The 18,070-nt window shown below is 37.5% G+C and overlaps 1 protein-coding gene across 1 annotated transcript; it reads right to left on the reverse strand.

The window, feature by feature from the left end:
• Positions 1-822: 822 nt before the first annotated feature.
• On the reverse strand, positions 823-17,767 carry slc4a1b (solute carrier family 4 member 1b (Diego blood group)). The gene is made up of 18 exons (XM_024284333.2): positions 17,696-17,767; positions 15,325-15,364; positions 11,777-11,942; positions 11,446-11,581; positions 9,883-9,955; positions 9,533-9,575; positions 9,234-9,418; positions 8,458-8,668; positions 7,103-7,306; positions 6,876-7,024; positions 6,599-6,793; positions 6,267-6,515; positions 4,982-5,071; positions 4,717-4,883; positions 4,404-4,645; positions 4,161-4,330; positions 1,772-1,945; positions 823-1,692 (listed from the first exon to the last, which is right to left on the reverse strand). The coding sequence occupies exons 3-18, from the start codon at positions 11,931-11,933 to the stop codon at positions 1,612-1,614; spliced, it is 2,526 nt and encodes an 841-aa protein (XP_024140101.1). The 5' UTR covers positions 11,934-11,942; positions 15,325-15,364; positions 17,696-17,767; the 3' UTR covers positions 823-1,611.
• Positions 17,768-18,070: the final 303 nt, after the last annotated feature.

Consider the following 18,070-nt stretch of genomic DNA (forward strand, 5'->3'; position numbering starts at 1 on the left):
CCACCTGCTGGAAAGCGTTGATTTTAAACAAAGAAAAAATATAATATATTATATTATATTATATTATATTATATTATATTATATTATATTATATTATATTATATTATATTATATTATATTATATTAGCAGAAAATATAGTATAGAGAAGTATTTTATCATTTTTAAAAACATGTTTAACTTATTGAGTATATTCCAATGTAAAAATAAATTATATTGCAAAAATTAGTTTAACAATAAAAATTTAAGTTCTGTAGTTATAAATATCTTTTACATTTAGTACACAATATTTTGACAATGAAATGCAAATTTAATATTTGACCATCTCGTTAATAAAACACAATAAAATCAATGCTCACGTGCAATATGCTATATATATATATATATATATATATATATATATAACAGGACTTTTTAAATACACTTATTTAGAAATTCATTAAAGGAAACCTTTATTCTTGTTTTACTCTCACAGAAGACAGTGATTGCATTTTTTTTAAGGATTTTATTAAAGAGTTCATACATACACATACATAAATATACACACACAAAGTAACATAAAAGTGTTTCCATTTTTGACTCCTAAATAAAAAGATTTTTCATCTTTACTTAAGGCTTTCAGCCTGCTTTAAATTTGTATTGTTAATATTTCATAAATCAACCCTTTTTCCAAACTTTACCATGTCAGATGAAGGCACACAGATGTCATATTTAATTGCAACTTTATAAAGCATAACTTTTGTTGTGATTCAAAAGCTTTCAGCATAGATTCCTTATATTAATACTTTTGCAATGCATTTTAAATAGCAGATTTTTTTTTACTGTATTTTTCTTTTCTTTTTATAAAAAATATACAAACCAGAGAGAAATTAAAGTGACAACATTTGAAAATGACAGTTTTTATAAGATCTTGCCATTTTTAATTTAAGAAACTGTATTTTTCTAAAGATAAATAAAACGTGCAAAAATTGTTTTTGCACATCTGTCAATTGAACATCATTTAAAAAATAATCTCTTTGTGCTTCAGAGCATTTTCACAGACTCTACAGGCACTTCAGGATTTCCGTATTTCTGAGCTTCAAAAATTAATTTGAAATCTTCCATTTTTGTTTAAAGCATGGCTATAAACCTCAAATTCTTTTGGGCACTTGTGTGACTCAGATGTATAAAAATAACAAAAATAATGAAGCTTTATGATGAGTGATTTTGACCTTTTCTTCCCAAACTTGAATGCTTTTCCTGGTTGAAAAATGAGGAAAAACATGTAAACATCAGTGAAATCTGACTTACTTAAGACATTTTATGCTCAACTTTGATTTCTAGAAACATGTAGAGTGAAATCCTGAGTCACATTGCGGTTTTTACAGTTTTTACTCATTTTATGGCTGTTATTCTTAAACACATAATACAATAAAACTGTCAGATCAGTTTAATGTGTGCTTGTGTGAGGTCAGTCATTTCTGTTATACAGCAAAATTCTGCTTTGGGGGATAAAACATAATTTTAAAAAAATGATAATATATTAAATTATATTTACACTTTGATTTGAGCTTTAAATAAAATAAATATACATTTTTAAGTTAAAAAGTCCCAGCAGCTGTAGTGAAGAAGGTTTACAAAGGCATCTGAGTTTCACAGTACACGTCTTGTCCGGGCTCCTCCTCAAACGTCACTTTGGCGTCGTCCGAGTCCAACTGCAACACAATGAACGCACACTGATACAGCAAATAACACATATAATTTCAGCTCCCTCACTGAAATGAAAGCACCTACGCATTTCATTTCCATTTCGGTGAAGAGGTGGCCGGTCATGCACATGCGCAGAGGGATGGTGAGGATGAGGATGAAGGGAAGAGCGAGGGATGCGGGGCTGGACTTGACAATCCACAAAACCACAAGGCAGACGACCTGGATGCCCGTGTACAAGTGCATCCGACCTGTTTTCACCTGTACAGACACACGGGAAACGCATGCTGGGATTCAGTAGGGATGAGTTCCATCCTCGTGGTGCCTTCAGTCTTACCTTAGCCTTTAAGAAATTTGAATTTGAATTCATGACCTTATGTCTTTTTTTTTTTTTTGTTTGTTTTGTTTTTAATAATTGTGAATTATTTGAAGTATTTTTGGCACGAACAAAAGCAAAAAAAAAAAGCTTTTATGCTTCTAACTTTTGTAGAGGCCAAATAAGTGAAAATTCTAGATTTTTGCTTAATTAGCTGAAATGAAAATTAACATAAAATCACTCATTAAAATTAATCAGTCAAAAATGTTAGCATGTTGCTAAAAGAAAAGCTAAACTCTAAATTAGCCTAAAAATCCAAGTGAGGAGATAACAAATTAGCCAAAAATGTTAGCATATATTGCTAAAATAGTAGCTGAAATCCAAATTAGCATAAAAAACTAATTAGAGGCCAAATTAGCCAAAAAAGCTAGCTTGTTGCTTAATTACTAGCTGAACTTCAAATTAGCCAAAAATTCCTCAGCTAAATTAGTCAAAAATGTTAGCGTGTCACTAAAATAGAAGATAAATTCTAAATTATCCCCCCCAAAAAACTCCAGTGGGTAACAAATTAGCTGAAAACATCAGCATTTTGCTAAAACATTAGCTTAACTCCAAATTAGCGTAAAATTCTTCAGTAAACTATATAGTCAAAAACGTTAAACTGTTGCTAAACTAGAAGCTAAATACTAGGTTTTTGGAAAATTACTTTTATTTTATTTTTCTTCAGCCAGAGAGCCACCATGGAGAGATAAAAGAGCCACATGTGGCTCTGGAGCCGCAGGTTGCAGACCCCTGCACTAAGTATTACTTTAGCCTTTAAAAAATTTGGATTTACATTCATAACCTTATTTTTTATTATTTTATTATTATTTATATTTTTTATATTTTTTTATAAATATGAATTATGTCTATTTCAGAAGCAAAAATGTAAAAAGAAAATAGTATATCTCAAAATTAGATTAAAAAAAAAAAACTTTTTTACCTTTTGCCTTTAGCAGAGGCCAAATTGGCGAAAAAGCTAGCTGTTTGCCTAACTACTAGCTGAACTCCTAAATGGACTAAAATTTCTCAGTAAACTAAATTAGTCAAAAAAGTTAGCGTGGTTCTAAAACAGAAGATAAACTCTACATTATCCCCCAAAAAACGTCACTAGATAACAAATTAGCTAAAAAAAATCAGCATGTTGCTAAATTATTAGCTAAACCCCGAATTAGCATAAAACTCCAGAGTAAACTAAATAGCCATAAATGTTTGTCAGTTACTGAAATAGAAGACTCTAAATTAGCCTAAAACTCCCCAGTGGATAATAAATTCGCCAAAAGCGTTAGCATGTTGCTAAAGTAATAGCTAATCTCCAAATTTTTGAAAATTACTATTTTATTTTCTTCATCCAGAGAGCCACTAAGGAGAGATAAAAGAGCCACATGTGGCTCTGGAGCCGCAGGTTGCAGACCTCTGGTTTAGGATCAATAAATACCTGAAAAATTATTTATTTGTAAAATGTAACAGAAAAAAATGATGCTAGCTAAGGCTCAATTTTAAATTGGGTATTATGAGAAGTTTGGTAATTTTAAAAGTTAGTTTTGTTTGAGTTTAATTTTCAAAAACATAAACTTAAATTAACATGAATCAGCACCTTTTGCTTCATATATAGAGTATTATATTCTTGTTTATCAAGTTTTTGTCTATTTTACAAGGTGTATATTCAGTCCAATGCGGCTTTGTGTGCGTACTTTTTACAGATTTCTATGTGTATTTAATTTTAAGATACTGCAATTTAAAGCAGTGTGTGTAAATTATATATTTTTTTGTATTTTGTAATTTTTGTACATATGAATAAACAATTATAAGTGCACAGTTACACACAAAACCTATTATTTTGAGGTACAAATCAAGAATCACACACACAGAAATCAATTTTCTCCAATAATTTTTCTTTGAAGTCAAATGTTCACTTTCCTTAATGTTATTTAACAATAATAAAACTGTTTTTTATCATTTAATTTGTAATGATGTTCCACTCCGCCTCTTCCAAGACCTGATTGTATGACTTCATATGGTTGATATGACATGTTACAAAAGTAATTTACAGGTGAACTCAGCAGCACCAGGAAGGTTTGACCATGTTTTTAGTGGGTGTGACATTTTGGGGACTCTTACTCTGGTGGCGTAAGGCTCATTTGGATGGTATTTCTTTGGAATTAGAAGTAGCTGCATACGATCCCAGAGCTGAATGCCGTTCAGCGACGTGACCCCCATGTAGAGGAAGATCCCGAACAAGGCCGACATGGGAATCAGCTTCAATATCGGCTCCATTAGAATGGACAGACCTGTTCACAAAAATGTATTTTATTGTTTTCACGTGATTTTCATTATAATTATATTAGACTTGATAGCACCTACCGACTAGTAGAGCCACCACGATACCACTTATCCTCTGCTCCATCACTTTTTCTATCGCGGGTTTGGGTCCTTTGCTCATGACGGTCAGAGCATTGGCATGGGTCACGCTTCTCACTGTGGCGGCGCTGAGCCACGGCACACCAAAAATTGCACTGAGTCCCCCCATGCCGACCAAAAGCAGCAAGTCGAAGTGAAACCCAGAACCTTTGGCCATTTTCCTCTCAGGTTTGCTGATGATCAGGCTGCTCAAGGAGACGGGAAAGAGTCAAAACGAGGATACATCCCCTTTTCTCCTCATATAAAAGAGACTCACGTTGTGATCTGAGACTCCAGGAAGATGAGGATGAAAACCAGAAGGGCTGGTATGCAGGATGCAAACATCAACCACACAGGGAAGGTCTTGTGCTCTCCGAAGGGGTTGATGAGCCAGCCTCTTTTAGCTGGGTTGGAAACCATCAGGCCTTTAGGAACAACCAGTTTCTGGAAAGGAATGACACCAGTTTTGCTCAAGCCTTTAAGATTTTTTTTCTCTGTTTTCTGAGTAAAATAGAACTTTTAGCTTTATATTATTAGCTAACCTGAGTGTAGGTATCCTCAATGTTGTAGTCAACAAGAATCATGAGGAAAATGGCAATGGGCACGCCAAAGTCCCCAAGCAAACGCCTGACCTGTTGAGAAAAATCAGAAAATAAATCTAATTTTAAGTTCAATTAATAACTAAACACACAATCAGACAGCACATTTAGCTGATTTAAAGTCCCACAACAACTATATAGATATTTTTTTTTAAATTGTGATCTTTTAGTTATTAATGTGAAGTTTTTAAGCTAAAATCAAAAAACATTTGATTTTTTTTAAATAAATATTGCATGCACAGCGGCATTAGTTCATTTGAAATACAATTTTGGGTTGTGGGCGGGAATGTTGACACCCCCACCCCACAAAGAGATCTTTGTGCGCTCAAATGCTAGCATACAGCCTCAAGCTAACATTAGCGGCGCAAAAATAACAACAAGCAATATTGGATCAATCCAGTTGGACAGCTTTAAGCTACAGTGGGAGTATTGAACGTTCATCATGTCTCGCGTACCTAAGTGTAAGCGGGTCAGGGTGCGTACAGGGGGAGGGGAGACTTTAGCACGCCTATTTCAGTAGCCTGAGCATTTTCTAGCATCCTGTTTTCTGATCCAACTTCCATTAAGAAATACTCAGAAATGCTGAGTATTAATTGTATATTCTTTGATGTAGATCCTCTACGATGAGGCAAATGTCACAAGAATATGTTAAAAACATTAAAAAGTCAATTTTCCAAACACTGAAAACAGTGTTTTTAGCATGTTATTGTGGCATTTCCCCTCATTTTTATGGAAAATTAAGCTTAAAATTGCATTTGTTGGTATATATTTTTTTACTAAAAAAAGAGCAAATGACAAAATACTATTGCAGTGATGTAGGTGCTGCATTCGATGGGCCACAAGCTCCCCGCTCTGCTCCATTCCAATGCATCCACTTGTAGACAAATAGATCTATGTACTTCTTCATTTCTCTCGCCTAAGCTTACGGGTGTTGGGGTTTTAAGGGGATGTAAGTTATCAGAAGAGGGTGTAAAAAGATTAATGATGGGAAATGAGGGTAGGCTTACACTGCGCCACAATTCTGCCCACAGGTAGAGGTGAATTTCTAAGGAACTCCTGCAAAAACTACCTCCTAGAAAATTACAGATTTTAAATTTTTGGCTAAAAACAACACAATCTTAGTTAGAGACTACTGGGAATGCTTTAAAAGTAGATCAAAAGATGATCAGAGTGGGTCTTTAAGTTCCTTGTGATTGTCTCCTGGACGGACCGTGACCTGAAAACTCACCTTTCCTGGAAGAAATGTCCCGTTCTTAAACTGGCGCAGGAAATAGGCAATAAAGAAGCATCCAAACATGAGGCACATGGACAGCAAGGCCGTGTTGGGGTACGGGGGCTTGATAGTGTTGACGACAACAGTTATGTTGCCAGTAGAGTTGTCATAGACGACCGTCTCCTCCACTTTAGGATGCCAGGGATTTTCCAAAGTGGAATTCAAATGGTCGTAATTCAGAATCAGAGGATGAGACTTGAAGGTCTACAGACAAGTGAGGAGAAGAGGTATTAGTCACGGATTTCTTAACATCTCAAACCCAAAAGATAAGGTTGTCATTTTTGTACCCTCCCCAGCTTGGCAAACGTCTCATAGATGAAGATGATGGAGATGAGGATGGAGAAGATCTCCTGGGTGAAGCGAGAGATGAAGCGCACCAGGAAGCTGCCCTCAAAGGCCACAATGGTCACCACGATGATGACCAGCCACACTCCGACCCACACCCGTCCAACGATGTACTCAATGTCCTGAGACTTACAGAACTGAGGAAAGCACATCAGCGATTTCAGTTTGGCCCATCTTGAATATGATTAATGATGATATCAACAAAGTGAGGTGACTCACGGCAAAGAAAGCCTCCTCAAACACCAACAGAGGGCCTGAGAACCCAATAACCAAGATGGGTTGTGCAGCAACAAAACAAAAAATGATCCCTTGAATGCTCGTGGATATTAGAAGCTCTGGAACACCCATCATATTTTCCACTTTGTCGGCTGAAAGGAAAATTAAAGTTAGGAGTCAGATCCACAGTGTAAAACAGATAACATCTGGACACTTGTACTTGCACATACCCAGCAGTCCTCCAAAGGTGATGGCAGGAGACAGGGCAGCAAAGTAGATGAAGATGATAGCAGCAATAACCTGAGCGTTCAGAGCGTCTGTGATGTCACTCTTGTAGTATTGGTAGCGCCTCTTTATGTCCCGAATCATTCCACCAAACGGTCGACCCGTCCGGGAGAGCGGATCCTCTAGAGAAGTTGCGCTTGCGATGGAAACTTATAGAAGAGAATTTCCATTTAAAATCACCCAAAAGGCCAACACATTCTCATCTCCATGTTGTCATATATTGACGTTTAGTTAAGGACTCCTCTGCATAGTTTTTTGATGTTTTGTATATCCCCAACTCATCATTTTTTGACAAGCTGGCTATTAAGGGTTAAGGGTCCGCAATCTTCGGGACGTGGTACTGAATGCAGTACCGGACGCAGACTGGTACCCGGGACGCATCCATTACCGGTACCAGTACAGTACCCTAACCCAGCACCGAATGCAGTACCAGATGCAGTAGACGTGCTACTTTACGCAAACCAGGCCCGGAGGCAAACTGGTACTAGGTTAGGGTTAGGGCAAGGGTAGGGAACCCTGGTCCTCAAGAGCCACCTTCCTGCATGTTTTCCAATATACCCTTCTCTGGCATGGTCTTATTGACTGGACACACCTGAAGCAGGTAATTGTTTGAGTCCCTACTCATGACTGACTACCTGGTTCAGGTGTGTCCAGCCAATAAGAACATGCCAGAGCAGGGTATATTGGAAAACATGCAGGAAGGTGGCTCTCGAGAACCAGGGTTCCCTACCCCTGGGTTAGAGTATCGATACCGGGTCAGGGTACTGTTACTGAACTCGTCCCGGTACTAATTCTCGGCCTAGAGGTTGGGGACCCATGATTTAATGGGAACACCCAGGACGTCAAAGAATGACCAGTTGGGGACACCCAAAGTGTCAAAAATTAGGTTAGCAGGGGTCCTTAACCAAATGTCAATATGTGACAAGTTGGGTTGACCCCAGGTTCCCACGGCAAGCATTGTAGCTCAAGTGAGACGTGGGAGCGGTCTAGCGTTGGCAGATGACTCCCTTTGGCTACGGATGGTTGCAGCAACAGGTTCTGCTGAAGACCTTAAGAAACTCATGTAGGTTCACGCGATAACCCACCATTTATTACGATTTAGGTCGTAACGAAACAGATTAGGAGCACCGGAGAGGCTAGATCGTAGAGGCTGGGTGTGATTGTATGCAGTGGAGGCTCCTCTCGCACTTTTAAAGTTACATTAAGACTCTAACAGTCCCATGGCTTGCCATGGGAGCCTGGGGGGATAATGTGTTCAAAAGCCAAAAAAAAGGGCGGTATTTCAGAAAGTGGAGCTCACCTCTGCGGGTTTTGGAGTCCCGACGGGGCATGAGGTCAGGCGTCTGCGCTCTGTCCTTTAGTAGTTTCTTCTGGAAGCTGATGATGGAGCTAAGCATGGATTCGTTCTGGATCTCGGTGGGTGGGATGACGATGCTACAGTCCAGGAACTCCACCATCGCATCTGTAAGATCTCTTGCCGTTTTTGCTCGAAACGCTGCCTGATTGAAAAACTTTGACAAATAAAGTACATTTTTCTGTGATCTAGTTTCATACAAGTAGATACGTTATTGCTCAATCTCAACAAGAAATTTGACCTTATCAAAGTCAAACTCAGGAATGACATTGCAGATCAGACTCGCCTCTTTAAAACTCATCTTTAAACTCAGTTTTATTTCTTAGCTTTAAAACCTACTGGGAATAGAGCCAAATTTAGTTTCAGTGTTTTTCTATGCGTCACTTTATTGTTGTATTTGTGTCTGTGTTTCAGTTCTGGGTTTTATAGTTGGACTTTATTCTGCAGTCCTTTGGGCAGCATTTACTGTTAAGTTCAAAGAGTCACTTAAGTGAAGATGATGATGAGGAAAATGTGCTGAAGGTTGCATAAAAGTTAAGTTTCATCACGCAATATCACGTTTTATTGTTTATTCATACATTAACAGATCCACATTTATGCTGAAATTAGGCAACAACATGTTCTCTAAAAGTAACACTATCATCAGTTTTTTTTTTCGTTTCATTAATGCCAAAAAAACCTTTTTGCCAATAAAAGCTTTTCGTTTAATCATCGTTGCTCACCTTGTCGGCCATCACTGCTGCCATCGCACGGCCGGTCTCATGGTAGTCCATGTCAGTTTTGGTGGGGCCGATGAGGACAAAGACAAACCGCACAGGAACCGGCGCCTCCAGGGCCGACTCCAGCACAGCGGCGTCTTTGAGGCGCACAAAAGCGACTGTGGGTTTCTCCAGGAAGTCCATGGCTCCTGTCGAAGAAGATGAATGTTACCAAAGAGTGTTTCATACAGGTGTGTGTTGAAGTAAACTGTTTTTTTTTTAAACAGATAAATTGATGAGTAAATTAAGAAATATGTTCTTACCCACTAGAACCATACAGGCCTCAACTTGATCAGAGTCGCCCTTCTAAAGGAACATAGAGAGTTCTTAGAAAAAGTTACATTTCAAAGGGATGAATAAAAAACACAAAAAAACACATTTTCTAATTACTAAGGAAATGCTTAAGCTTGTTCTACAGGAAATAATTCCCGTTATACGGCAAATTTGGATACTAATTAATTCTCGTATGACTAAATAAATCTTTAAATAATAGTAAAAATTAAAAAGAAAAATTATTGTGTGAATTTTCTAAATAATGTCTTCCTATTTTTAGCCACATTTTGCATCAGCTTTTATATTCAAGAGTCACAAAAGTTTCAGAGTAAGAACTCACTTTTTCTTTGACTGAAAACCTGTGCAGGTCTGCTCCTCCGGTCAGCGCCTGGTTCTCCGGGTCAGCCGACTGACTGCACAAAGAAGACTTTCAGTTACTTACAAGATACATCCCTACGTTTTTGGTTCAGTTTCACATTTATGAAGTGAACAGACAATGAAAAATACTACTTATGAAAAATACAAATAAAAGCCAAACCACAAGACAGAGAGATATAGTATTACCTTTCCATCAAACTAATTTTGACAGGTGACCTTTGACCCGCACATTCCAAAGTGATGACGTAACAATTTGATATCAACTTTATAAAAACTTTATATCAATTTGATATAAAGTTTATATCAAATTGATATAAAGTTTATATCGATTTGACATCAAATTGTTACGTCATCACTTTGGAATGTGGGGGTCAAAGGTCACCTGTCAAAAAGAGTTTGATGGAAAGGTAATACTATATATCTCTCAAGACATATTTCTGCGTCAACTCATTCAGTTATAAATCTTTCTTAAAAAGAAAGACCCACTCTAACTAGTTTTTGATGCTTTTAACATGTTCTTGTGGCATTTTTCTAAAGATGGAAGACAAATTTAAAGAAAATGAATATTAAAATTACATTTTAGTACTTCTTTATTCAAGTTGTTGTGAATGCTATTTAGCTGCTTCCACAGTGATTGATGTGATTAATAAAAGTATCTTGAATCTCAAAAACAGAAGTCCCTGATTGCTCATTGTGTTCAGCCAGTTGAACTTTCAGCGCACGATCAATGACTCGATTTGTATATTAGTGCCGCTGACTAGACTCAAAACCTTGATATCCAATCACGAGGAAGCCCGAAATTCTTGTCGTAGCTCGTTCGCATAGACTTTTCTTTGAAAGTGTATGCTTGAAGCCGGTGTGTTATCACCTTTTGAGCAACACAAAGTTCAACAGGTTTCAGTGAATTGCCAGAGGACACTGGAACAGTGACTGCATACAAGTACATTATGAGTTATAGCAGCCACAAATGAGCTGTCAACAAATGAGCTGTATCAATGGGGATTTCTGTTGACTGTACTCAGCACGCTCTGTTTAAATCTGTAGGTTAAAGAGGTTGAGCCACAAGAGTTCAAGGGCAAGTAGCTGACTCAGCACCCTTTGTCAGAAAATCATTTTTAAAATAGTAAATAATAACTCATTCAGTCTCCTAAACAAAGATCTGATTTGATCAAAATGACACATCATAAAGGAAAGCGGTGAATCAAATTGTTTAAAGCAAAATATTTTGTGCTTAGAGGAAAAGGGTTTCCCTTATTTTGCAGCAGTTGGCTCGAAATGACATTTCAAAATATTATCTCAGCACTGCGTTCCCCTCTTTGTGCAATGATGTAAGCAAATAATTACGCTTTAACTTCAAGTTAACCATTAAACGCCTTGGTCCTTACAAACGGGAGGGTGCGGTGGTCAGATAATGACATAATAGCAACCGTGAGCTTTGTCTGAATGACAGTGAAACCCTCGCCGCTGGTGTGCAGCTTTGGTCAACTGCCTCAGCTGAACGGCTGGATGTGGGGGTTTGAGTCACCTGCGGTTCTGGAGCAGAGACTTCAATACTCCTTCTTTGTCTCCGGACCTGATCTCCTTCTTGTTAGCCATCTCGCTCACCAACTTCTCTGCGATGCTGGCGAGGGTCTTCTCCTCACAGTCGAATATTGTCACACCTTGATCAGAGAGAATAAAGGCTTTAGAAGGCAAACAGAAAACCTGGTTAAAGTAGCACTAAAAGATTATTGCGGAGAACATGCCTTTGAAAGGATTTCATGGCCATTTCTTATCTTAATTAGACAGTAAAGACAGAAAATAAACACACATGTCAGTGACTCTTTAAATACTACTGTGTTCTTTGATGAACTTACCAGAGTTCATGATGCGGCGGAGTTGTATGAGGCTCTTGAAGGTGAGGTAGGAGATCTGTGTGGACGCCCACATCCCCACCTGAGGGTCGAAGCTCTCCTCGTAGCTCGACCATCGCCCCCGGTCCTGCCAGTAGGCCTCTGGCTCCTGGTCCTTCATGTGTTCGTTCTGAGGGCACAAAGAGGAGAAGACATGCTCATGTCTGACAGAAGTTTAGAGACGGTTTCACCCCGCCAGGTGGATGAATTAGGACTGCAGCGTCTGCAAGCTGCGTTGAGGCTTGTGGTTTACAGCAGTGGTTTGACTGACCACTTCTTGTACGTCACTCTTTCTGCAATCATTCTCAAATTTGGATGGAAAGCAGCACAGCAAACCTTCAAAGCATAAAATTGAGCAAATATGTTTATGTCTCAAAGACCCACTCCAATGAAAATTATATATTTTTGGTGTCTTTAACATGTTCTTGTGGCTTTTTACTTACAATAGAAGACATAGATTAAGAAAATTAAGATTAAAATTGCATTTCTGAGTGTTCATTTATTTAAATTGTGGATAATCAACTGAGAAAAAGCTGTCTGAGGCTCAAAACTGTACGACGAGCTCCAATATCACTCGCCATTATAGCTCTACTGGTATTGTTAGGATAAGGTTGTGAGAGGCTCTAAGCTAGAGGGAGAATGTGTGAACAGGTGGATGATAGGAAGTCAGAGAAGGCTTACTTTGCGCCAACTGTTTGGATAAAATGGCATAATCATAAGTATTTCATGAATTATTTTTGGCCAGGCCAAAGAGGCCACTGATCGCTGATAAATGCTGATATGAATATCCTTCAGATTGTGAAAAACAAATAGAAAAGAACAATTTGTTGAGTCAAACTTATATTTAGTTCTGTTAGTGCAGCAAACTAGTTTTGTGCTTTGCTAGCTTTGGGTAAAGCTAGCATTTGTTGGAGAGGCTAGCATTCGTTGGTGTTTTTAGCACTTTTTGGTGTGGCTAACGCTCGTTGGTGTGGCTAGCTCTCGTTGGTGGGCTAGCGCTTGTTAGTGTGGCTAGCGCTTATTGGTGTGGCTAGTGCTTGTTGGTTTGGCTAGTGCTTGTTGGTTTGGCTAGCGCTTGTAAGTGTGGCTAGTGCTCGTTGGAGTAGCTAGAGCTTGTTAGTGTGGCAAGCTCTCATTGGTGTGGCTAGTGCTTATTGGTGTGGCTGGCGCTCGTTGGTTTGGCTAGTGCTTGTTAGTGTGACTAGCGCTTGTTAGTGTGACTAGCGCTTGTTAGTGTGGCTAGGGCTTGTTGGTGTGGCTAGCACTTGTAAGTGTGGCTAGTGCTCGTTGGTGTGGCTAGAGCTTGTTAGTTTGGCTAGGGTTTGTTGGTGTGGCTTGTGCTTGTTAGTGTGGCTAGTGCTCGTTGGTGTGGCTAGAGCTTGTTAGTTTGGCTAGGGTTTGTTGGTGTGGCTTGTGCTTGTTAGTGTGGCTAGTGCTCGTTGGTGTGGCTAGAGCTTGTTAGTTTGGCTAGGGTTTGTTGGTGTGGCTTGTGCTTGTTAGTGTGGCTAGTGCTCGTTGGTGTGGCTAGAGCTTGTTAGTTTGGCTAGGGTTTGTTGGTGTGGCTTGTGCTTGTTAGTGTGGCTAGTGCTCGTTGGTGTGGCTAGAGCTTGTTAGTTTGGCTAGGGTTTGTTGGTGTGGCTTGTGCTTGTTAGTGTGGCTAGTGCTCGTTGGTGTGGCTAGAGCTTGTTAGTTTGGCTAGGGTTTGTTGGTGTGGCTTGTGCTTGTTAGTGTGGCTAGTGCTCGTTGGTGTGGCTAGACCTTGTTAGTTTGGCTAGCGCTTGTTGGTGTGGCTAGTGCTTGTTAGTGTGACTAGCGCTTGTTGGTGTGGCTAGCGCTTGTAAGTGTGGCTAGCGCTCGTTGGTGTGGCTAGAGCGTGTTAGTGTGGCTAGCGCTTGTTGGTGTGGCTAGCGCTTGTTGGTGTGGCTAGCGCTTGTAAGTGTGGCTAGCGCTTGTTGGTGTGGCTAGCGCTTGTAAGTGTGGCTAGCGCTCGTTGGTGTGGCTAGAGCGTGTTAGTGTGGCTAGCGCTTGTTGGTGTGGCTAGCGCTTGTAAGTGTGGCTAGCGCTTGTTAATGTGGCTAGCGCTAGCAAAGAACTGCCACCAATAAAAGTGCCTGTCAATCTTAGCATTGCAGGACAGAGCTACACATTTTCTCAGCCTCGTTTGAGACTCAAAGCTGCTTCTAGAAGACAGAAATCTGTTCGCCAAGGAGCTTTAAGAACAAACATCATCAGTTTTGATCAAAATTCTTTCTAAACCCCGGTCTAACTTTACTCTTTGCTCATATTTTCACTTGCTTTCTTTAATTGCTTGATGGCTATATTCAATTTTATCAAATTGTGTTACTTCTCTGATTTAAAAAATATTAATATTTCTGTTTCTCCTCTTCAGAGGAATCAACTCAGAGTATTGAAATGTCCTGGTCCAGAGAGTTTTTTTTTTTTTTAGTGAGTAAGAGGAAGTTTCTCTCTTCTTTTTGACAAGAACCCCTTTCAAGACAGAGAGAATTCCCTAAATTATGCCCTAAAAACAGTGTAGGTTTCTCAAAAAACTTATCCCACTTAAACTTATTAGTTAAACATTTGCACTCCCAGTGGGAAGACTGTATACAATTTTCTCAGGAGTTTTGGCTTGAGCTTCTTGTGAATTATAAAAATTTCCTGGCTAAAAAGTAAGTTGTTCTTGCAGAGTATGAGAACCAGCCTGTAAAGCAGATTCAAGGAAACTGGAATCTATGTTTTGTACGGTAATGTAGTTTTAAAAAAACCTGTTCATGAGGCTATTTATTCAAATCAATTCAGTTCAGTTTTTTACTTGTGCAGCTCAAGATTGCAGTAAAATAAATATCAAACCATAATTAAAGAAAATCCAAATAATTTAATATTTGTTAAGCAAAAATATTGTTAATTGCAAAATGTAATTTCTATAATGCAAATTGAAAAACAATTCCACTTTCTAGTCTGTATGTGCACATGTGAGCTCTATTCATTTGAAGTAAGACTTGACTACTGAATACTGCACTAATTTTCCTTTCATGCATTCAGCTTCAACACTTTTTTCCTAAAAAATTACATTAAAAAAGCATCGATAAATTGACTGTTACTCTGCAATGTTTCCCTTAACTTGTGAAAAAGAGAAATAAAAAACACTTTTTTCTGAACGTTTCTTCCTCCTGAGAGAAAACTCCTCAGATAAACCCCTTTCATGCTTCACTGCATGACAAAAAAAAGCAAAGATGATATAATCGGTGTTGTTTTCCACTGCAGCTATACCCGGATTATCACATCAACTCCTTTCCATCCTCTCGGAGGACAGGGATCGCTGCAAAACACGGAAGGTCGAGCGTTGTGTCCAAGGTAAACATGCTGGCGGAGCTGCCTCATTAGACAGCTGGCTACAGGCTCACCGATAGTTTCCATCCTGAAGATAAATGCCGGCTTACCCCTCGTGCATGTTTGGACTGTAAATACACATTTTTACTGTGCTCGTGCCTCGGTGTGTGACTATGCATTACCTGGCGCTTTTCAGCCGACTCTTGTTTATGCTCCAGACAGCTGGAAGAGACACATTTGACATGATTACATCAAAATCACATTATATTATAGTTTTTGATTCAGGTGTAAATCATTTCAACTCTGATATTATTTAAAAATGTTGATTTTTTGAAAATATGTTTATGATTTTTGCTAGAAAATTGTCTGTTCAAACTTTCAGTCTGTTTTTTATATTACAGAATATTAATTTGATATCAGATTGGACATTAAGTTTAGCCAATAATTAGATTTGTTTTCAAAATACAGAGAGGAATATAAGGATTAAAGTGTCTGGATGCTATTTTGGGATTATGCATAAGTGTATTAACATGTGTCTGGATGAAGGTCATAGGTCACATGCATGAGGAGATGCAAAAAGGAAATGACAACCCTAAAAAAGAACCCTAGAAATCACTGAATAAAAATGTGTTATTTCATCTTAATATGACTTTTCTATTCTTTAAGTGTTTTATTTAAAAATGAAACCACTTCAGAATTTTTTTTTACTTTTGAATTTCTTCAGCAATTTTGTAGATTGATCTGTATTTGCTATAAACCAGGACAGTTAGAAGGAAAAAGAAATGGTTTAGACATGATCAAGTAAAATTATGTCATATAATGACTTTGCTTCTAACAAGCAAAAGGGAAATTATACTAAAGTAACCCAAAAAAAAGACAGATGTTCAAGCTAAATATCTGTTATAGGTTTGAGCCAAACAACAAACTCCTTATTGAGTCAATATTTTAAATTTTCAGTGATGTGTTTTTGATTGAAGCATTTGTCTAAAAATGGATTAAACGCATAACAAAAAATGTGAAAAAATAAAGGAAGAACACGAATATTTAACGGTTGGATTTGGTTTATTTCAAGCAGTCAAAACAAAGGAAGACAAACAACAAAAACATATATCTATGCAGACGTATCGATCTTGAGATAAATAGTCAGGAATTAATTGGAAAATATATAAACATAGATATAAGAGTGCAAATAATTAAATTATAATTACTCATAAATAGATCTATTTGCTCTTATGCATACAGTACATGACAAGTTAGACAAATGATTTATTTTATTTCTTGAAACGTAGTGGGAGGAAGCAAATGTAATTAATCCCACTCCTATAATGATTTACTTAACTTAAAAAAATAATTATCATAATAAAATAAATCAATGGCAGTATAATACTCCAAATAATATGAATATATCGTCCCAAATTTAAAAATGTATACTGAATCTAATCTAATCTAATGTAATATAATATAATATAATGTGGTGTAATGTAATGCGATGTAATCTAATCTAATCTAATTTAATCTAATCCTAATCTAAACTCATATGATGTGGTGTAATGCATTGTGATGTAATGTAATCCAATCTAATCTGATCTAATATGATCTAATCTAATCTTAATCTACACCAATATAATGTGGTGTAATGCAATGGGATGTAATGTAATCCAATCTAATCTGATCTAATCTAATCTAATCTGATCTAATCTAATCTAATCTAATCTAATCTAATCTAATCTAATCTAATCTAAATCTAAATTAATATAATATAGTGCAATGCAAAGTAATGTGATCTAACACAATATAATCCAATGTAATCTGATGTAATCTAATCTCATGCAATGTAATCTAATATAATCTCAATCTAATCTAATCTAATCTAATCTTAATCTAAACTAATACAATGTGGTGTAGTGTAATGTGATGTAATGTAATGTAATCTAATCTAATCTAATCTAATTTAATCTAATCTAAATCTAAATTAATATAATATAGTGTTAATGCAATGTAATGTAATCTAACACAACATAATCCTATGTAATCTGATGTAATCTAATCTCATGCAAAGTAATCTAATCTCAATCTAAACAAATGTAATGTACTGTAATGCAATCAAATATATTCTAATTTAATGTAATATAATCTCATGTAATCTAATCTAATGTATGAACTAATCTAATCTAATAAACAAATTCATTAAAAAATACTTAAGGTTCTAAGGTTTTAAAGATTGCACTTTTTGTCGGCTAAAAACTACCTTGTAACTGCAACTAAAAAGTGCTTAAGTCCTGTTTAAGATGTTTGAAAAACTTATTCAGCAGTTTTTATTTTTTTAATGTCATCTAGTCTCTATTTTACACATCTAAAAGTTCCAAACCTGCAGACTTTGCACATACTTCTGAAGAGCCCTCACTGCGACACCTCCTCTAAGAACATCAAATGCCCGTTTTCTCAGAAGTGCTCGGCTCCCATATTTTTTTTTCTTCCAAAAAGTTACAGGTTTACCTGCTCCGGTGCACCGGGCGCCAGTCGAGAGCACGGCAAGGAAAGAGTGACACTCACCTCCTGCAGGCGGTCTCCGAGCCTCCAGCACTGACAGGCGACTGACCCTAAAGTGTCAAAAAAGCATGACTTTATAAACACCTCCTCTTTAAAGCTGCTTAAGAGTGCATGTGTGCATGCATGAGGATGGGCGGGGGGATGCCGAAATAGACAAACATGGATGTGTACACAGGAATTCATTGTGACACTTTCGAACTGAGCAATGTGTTCTGCACCAACCCATAATATTTATGGTAAATACAGAGACTTGCTATGTCATTAAGGACACAGTGTGTCAATATTCAACCAGTGTCTTATCACATTTTTTCTTTGTCTGTGTTTAGAGGACAACAAAGTCACGGATTATCCTGCCAGTGCTCACCTTTACTGGAGTCA

Source organism: Oryzias melastigma, linkage group LG19, assembly GCF_002922805.2.
Source record: "Oryzias melastigma strain HK-1 linkage group LG19, ASM292280v2, whole genome shotgun sequence".
Taxonomy (NCBI): Eukaryota; Metazoa; Chordata; class Actinopteri; order Beloniformes; family Adrianichthyidae; genus Oryzias; species Oryzias melastigma.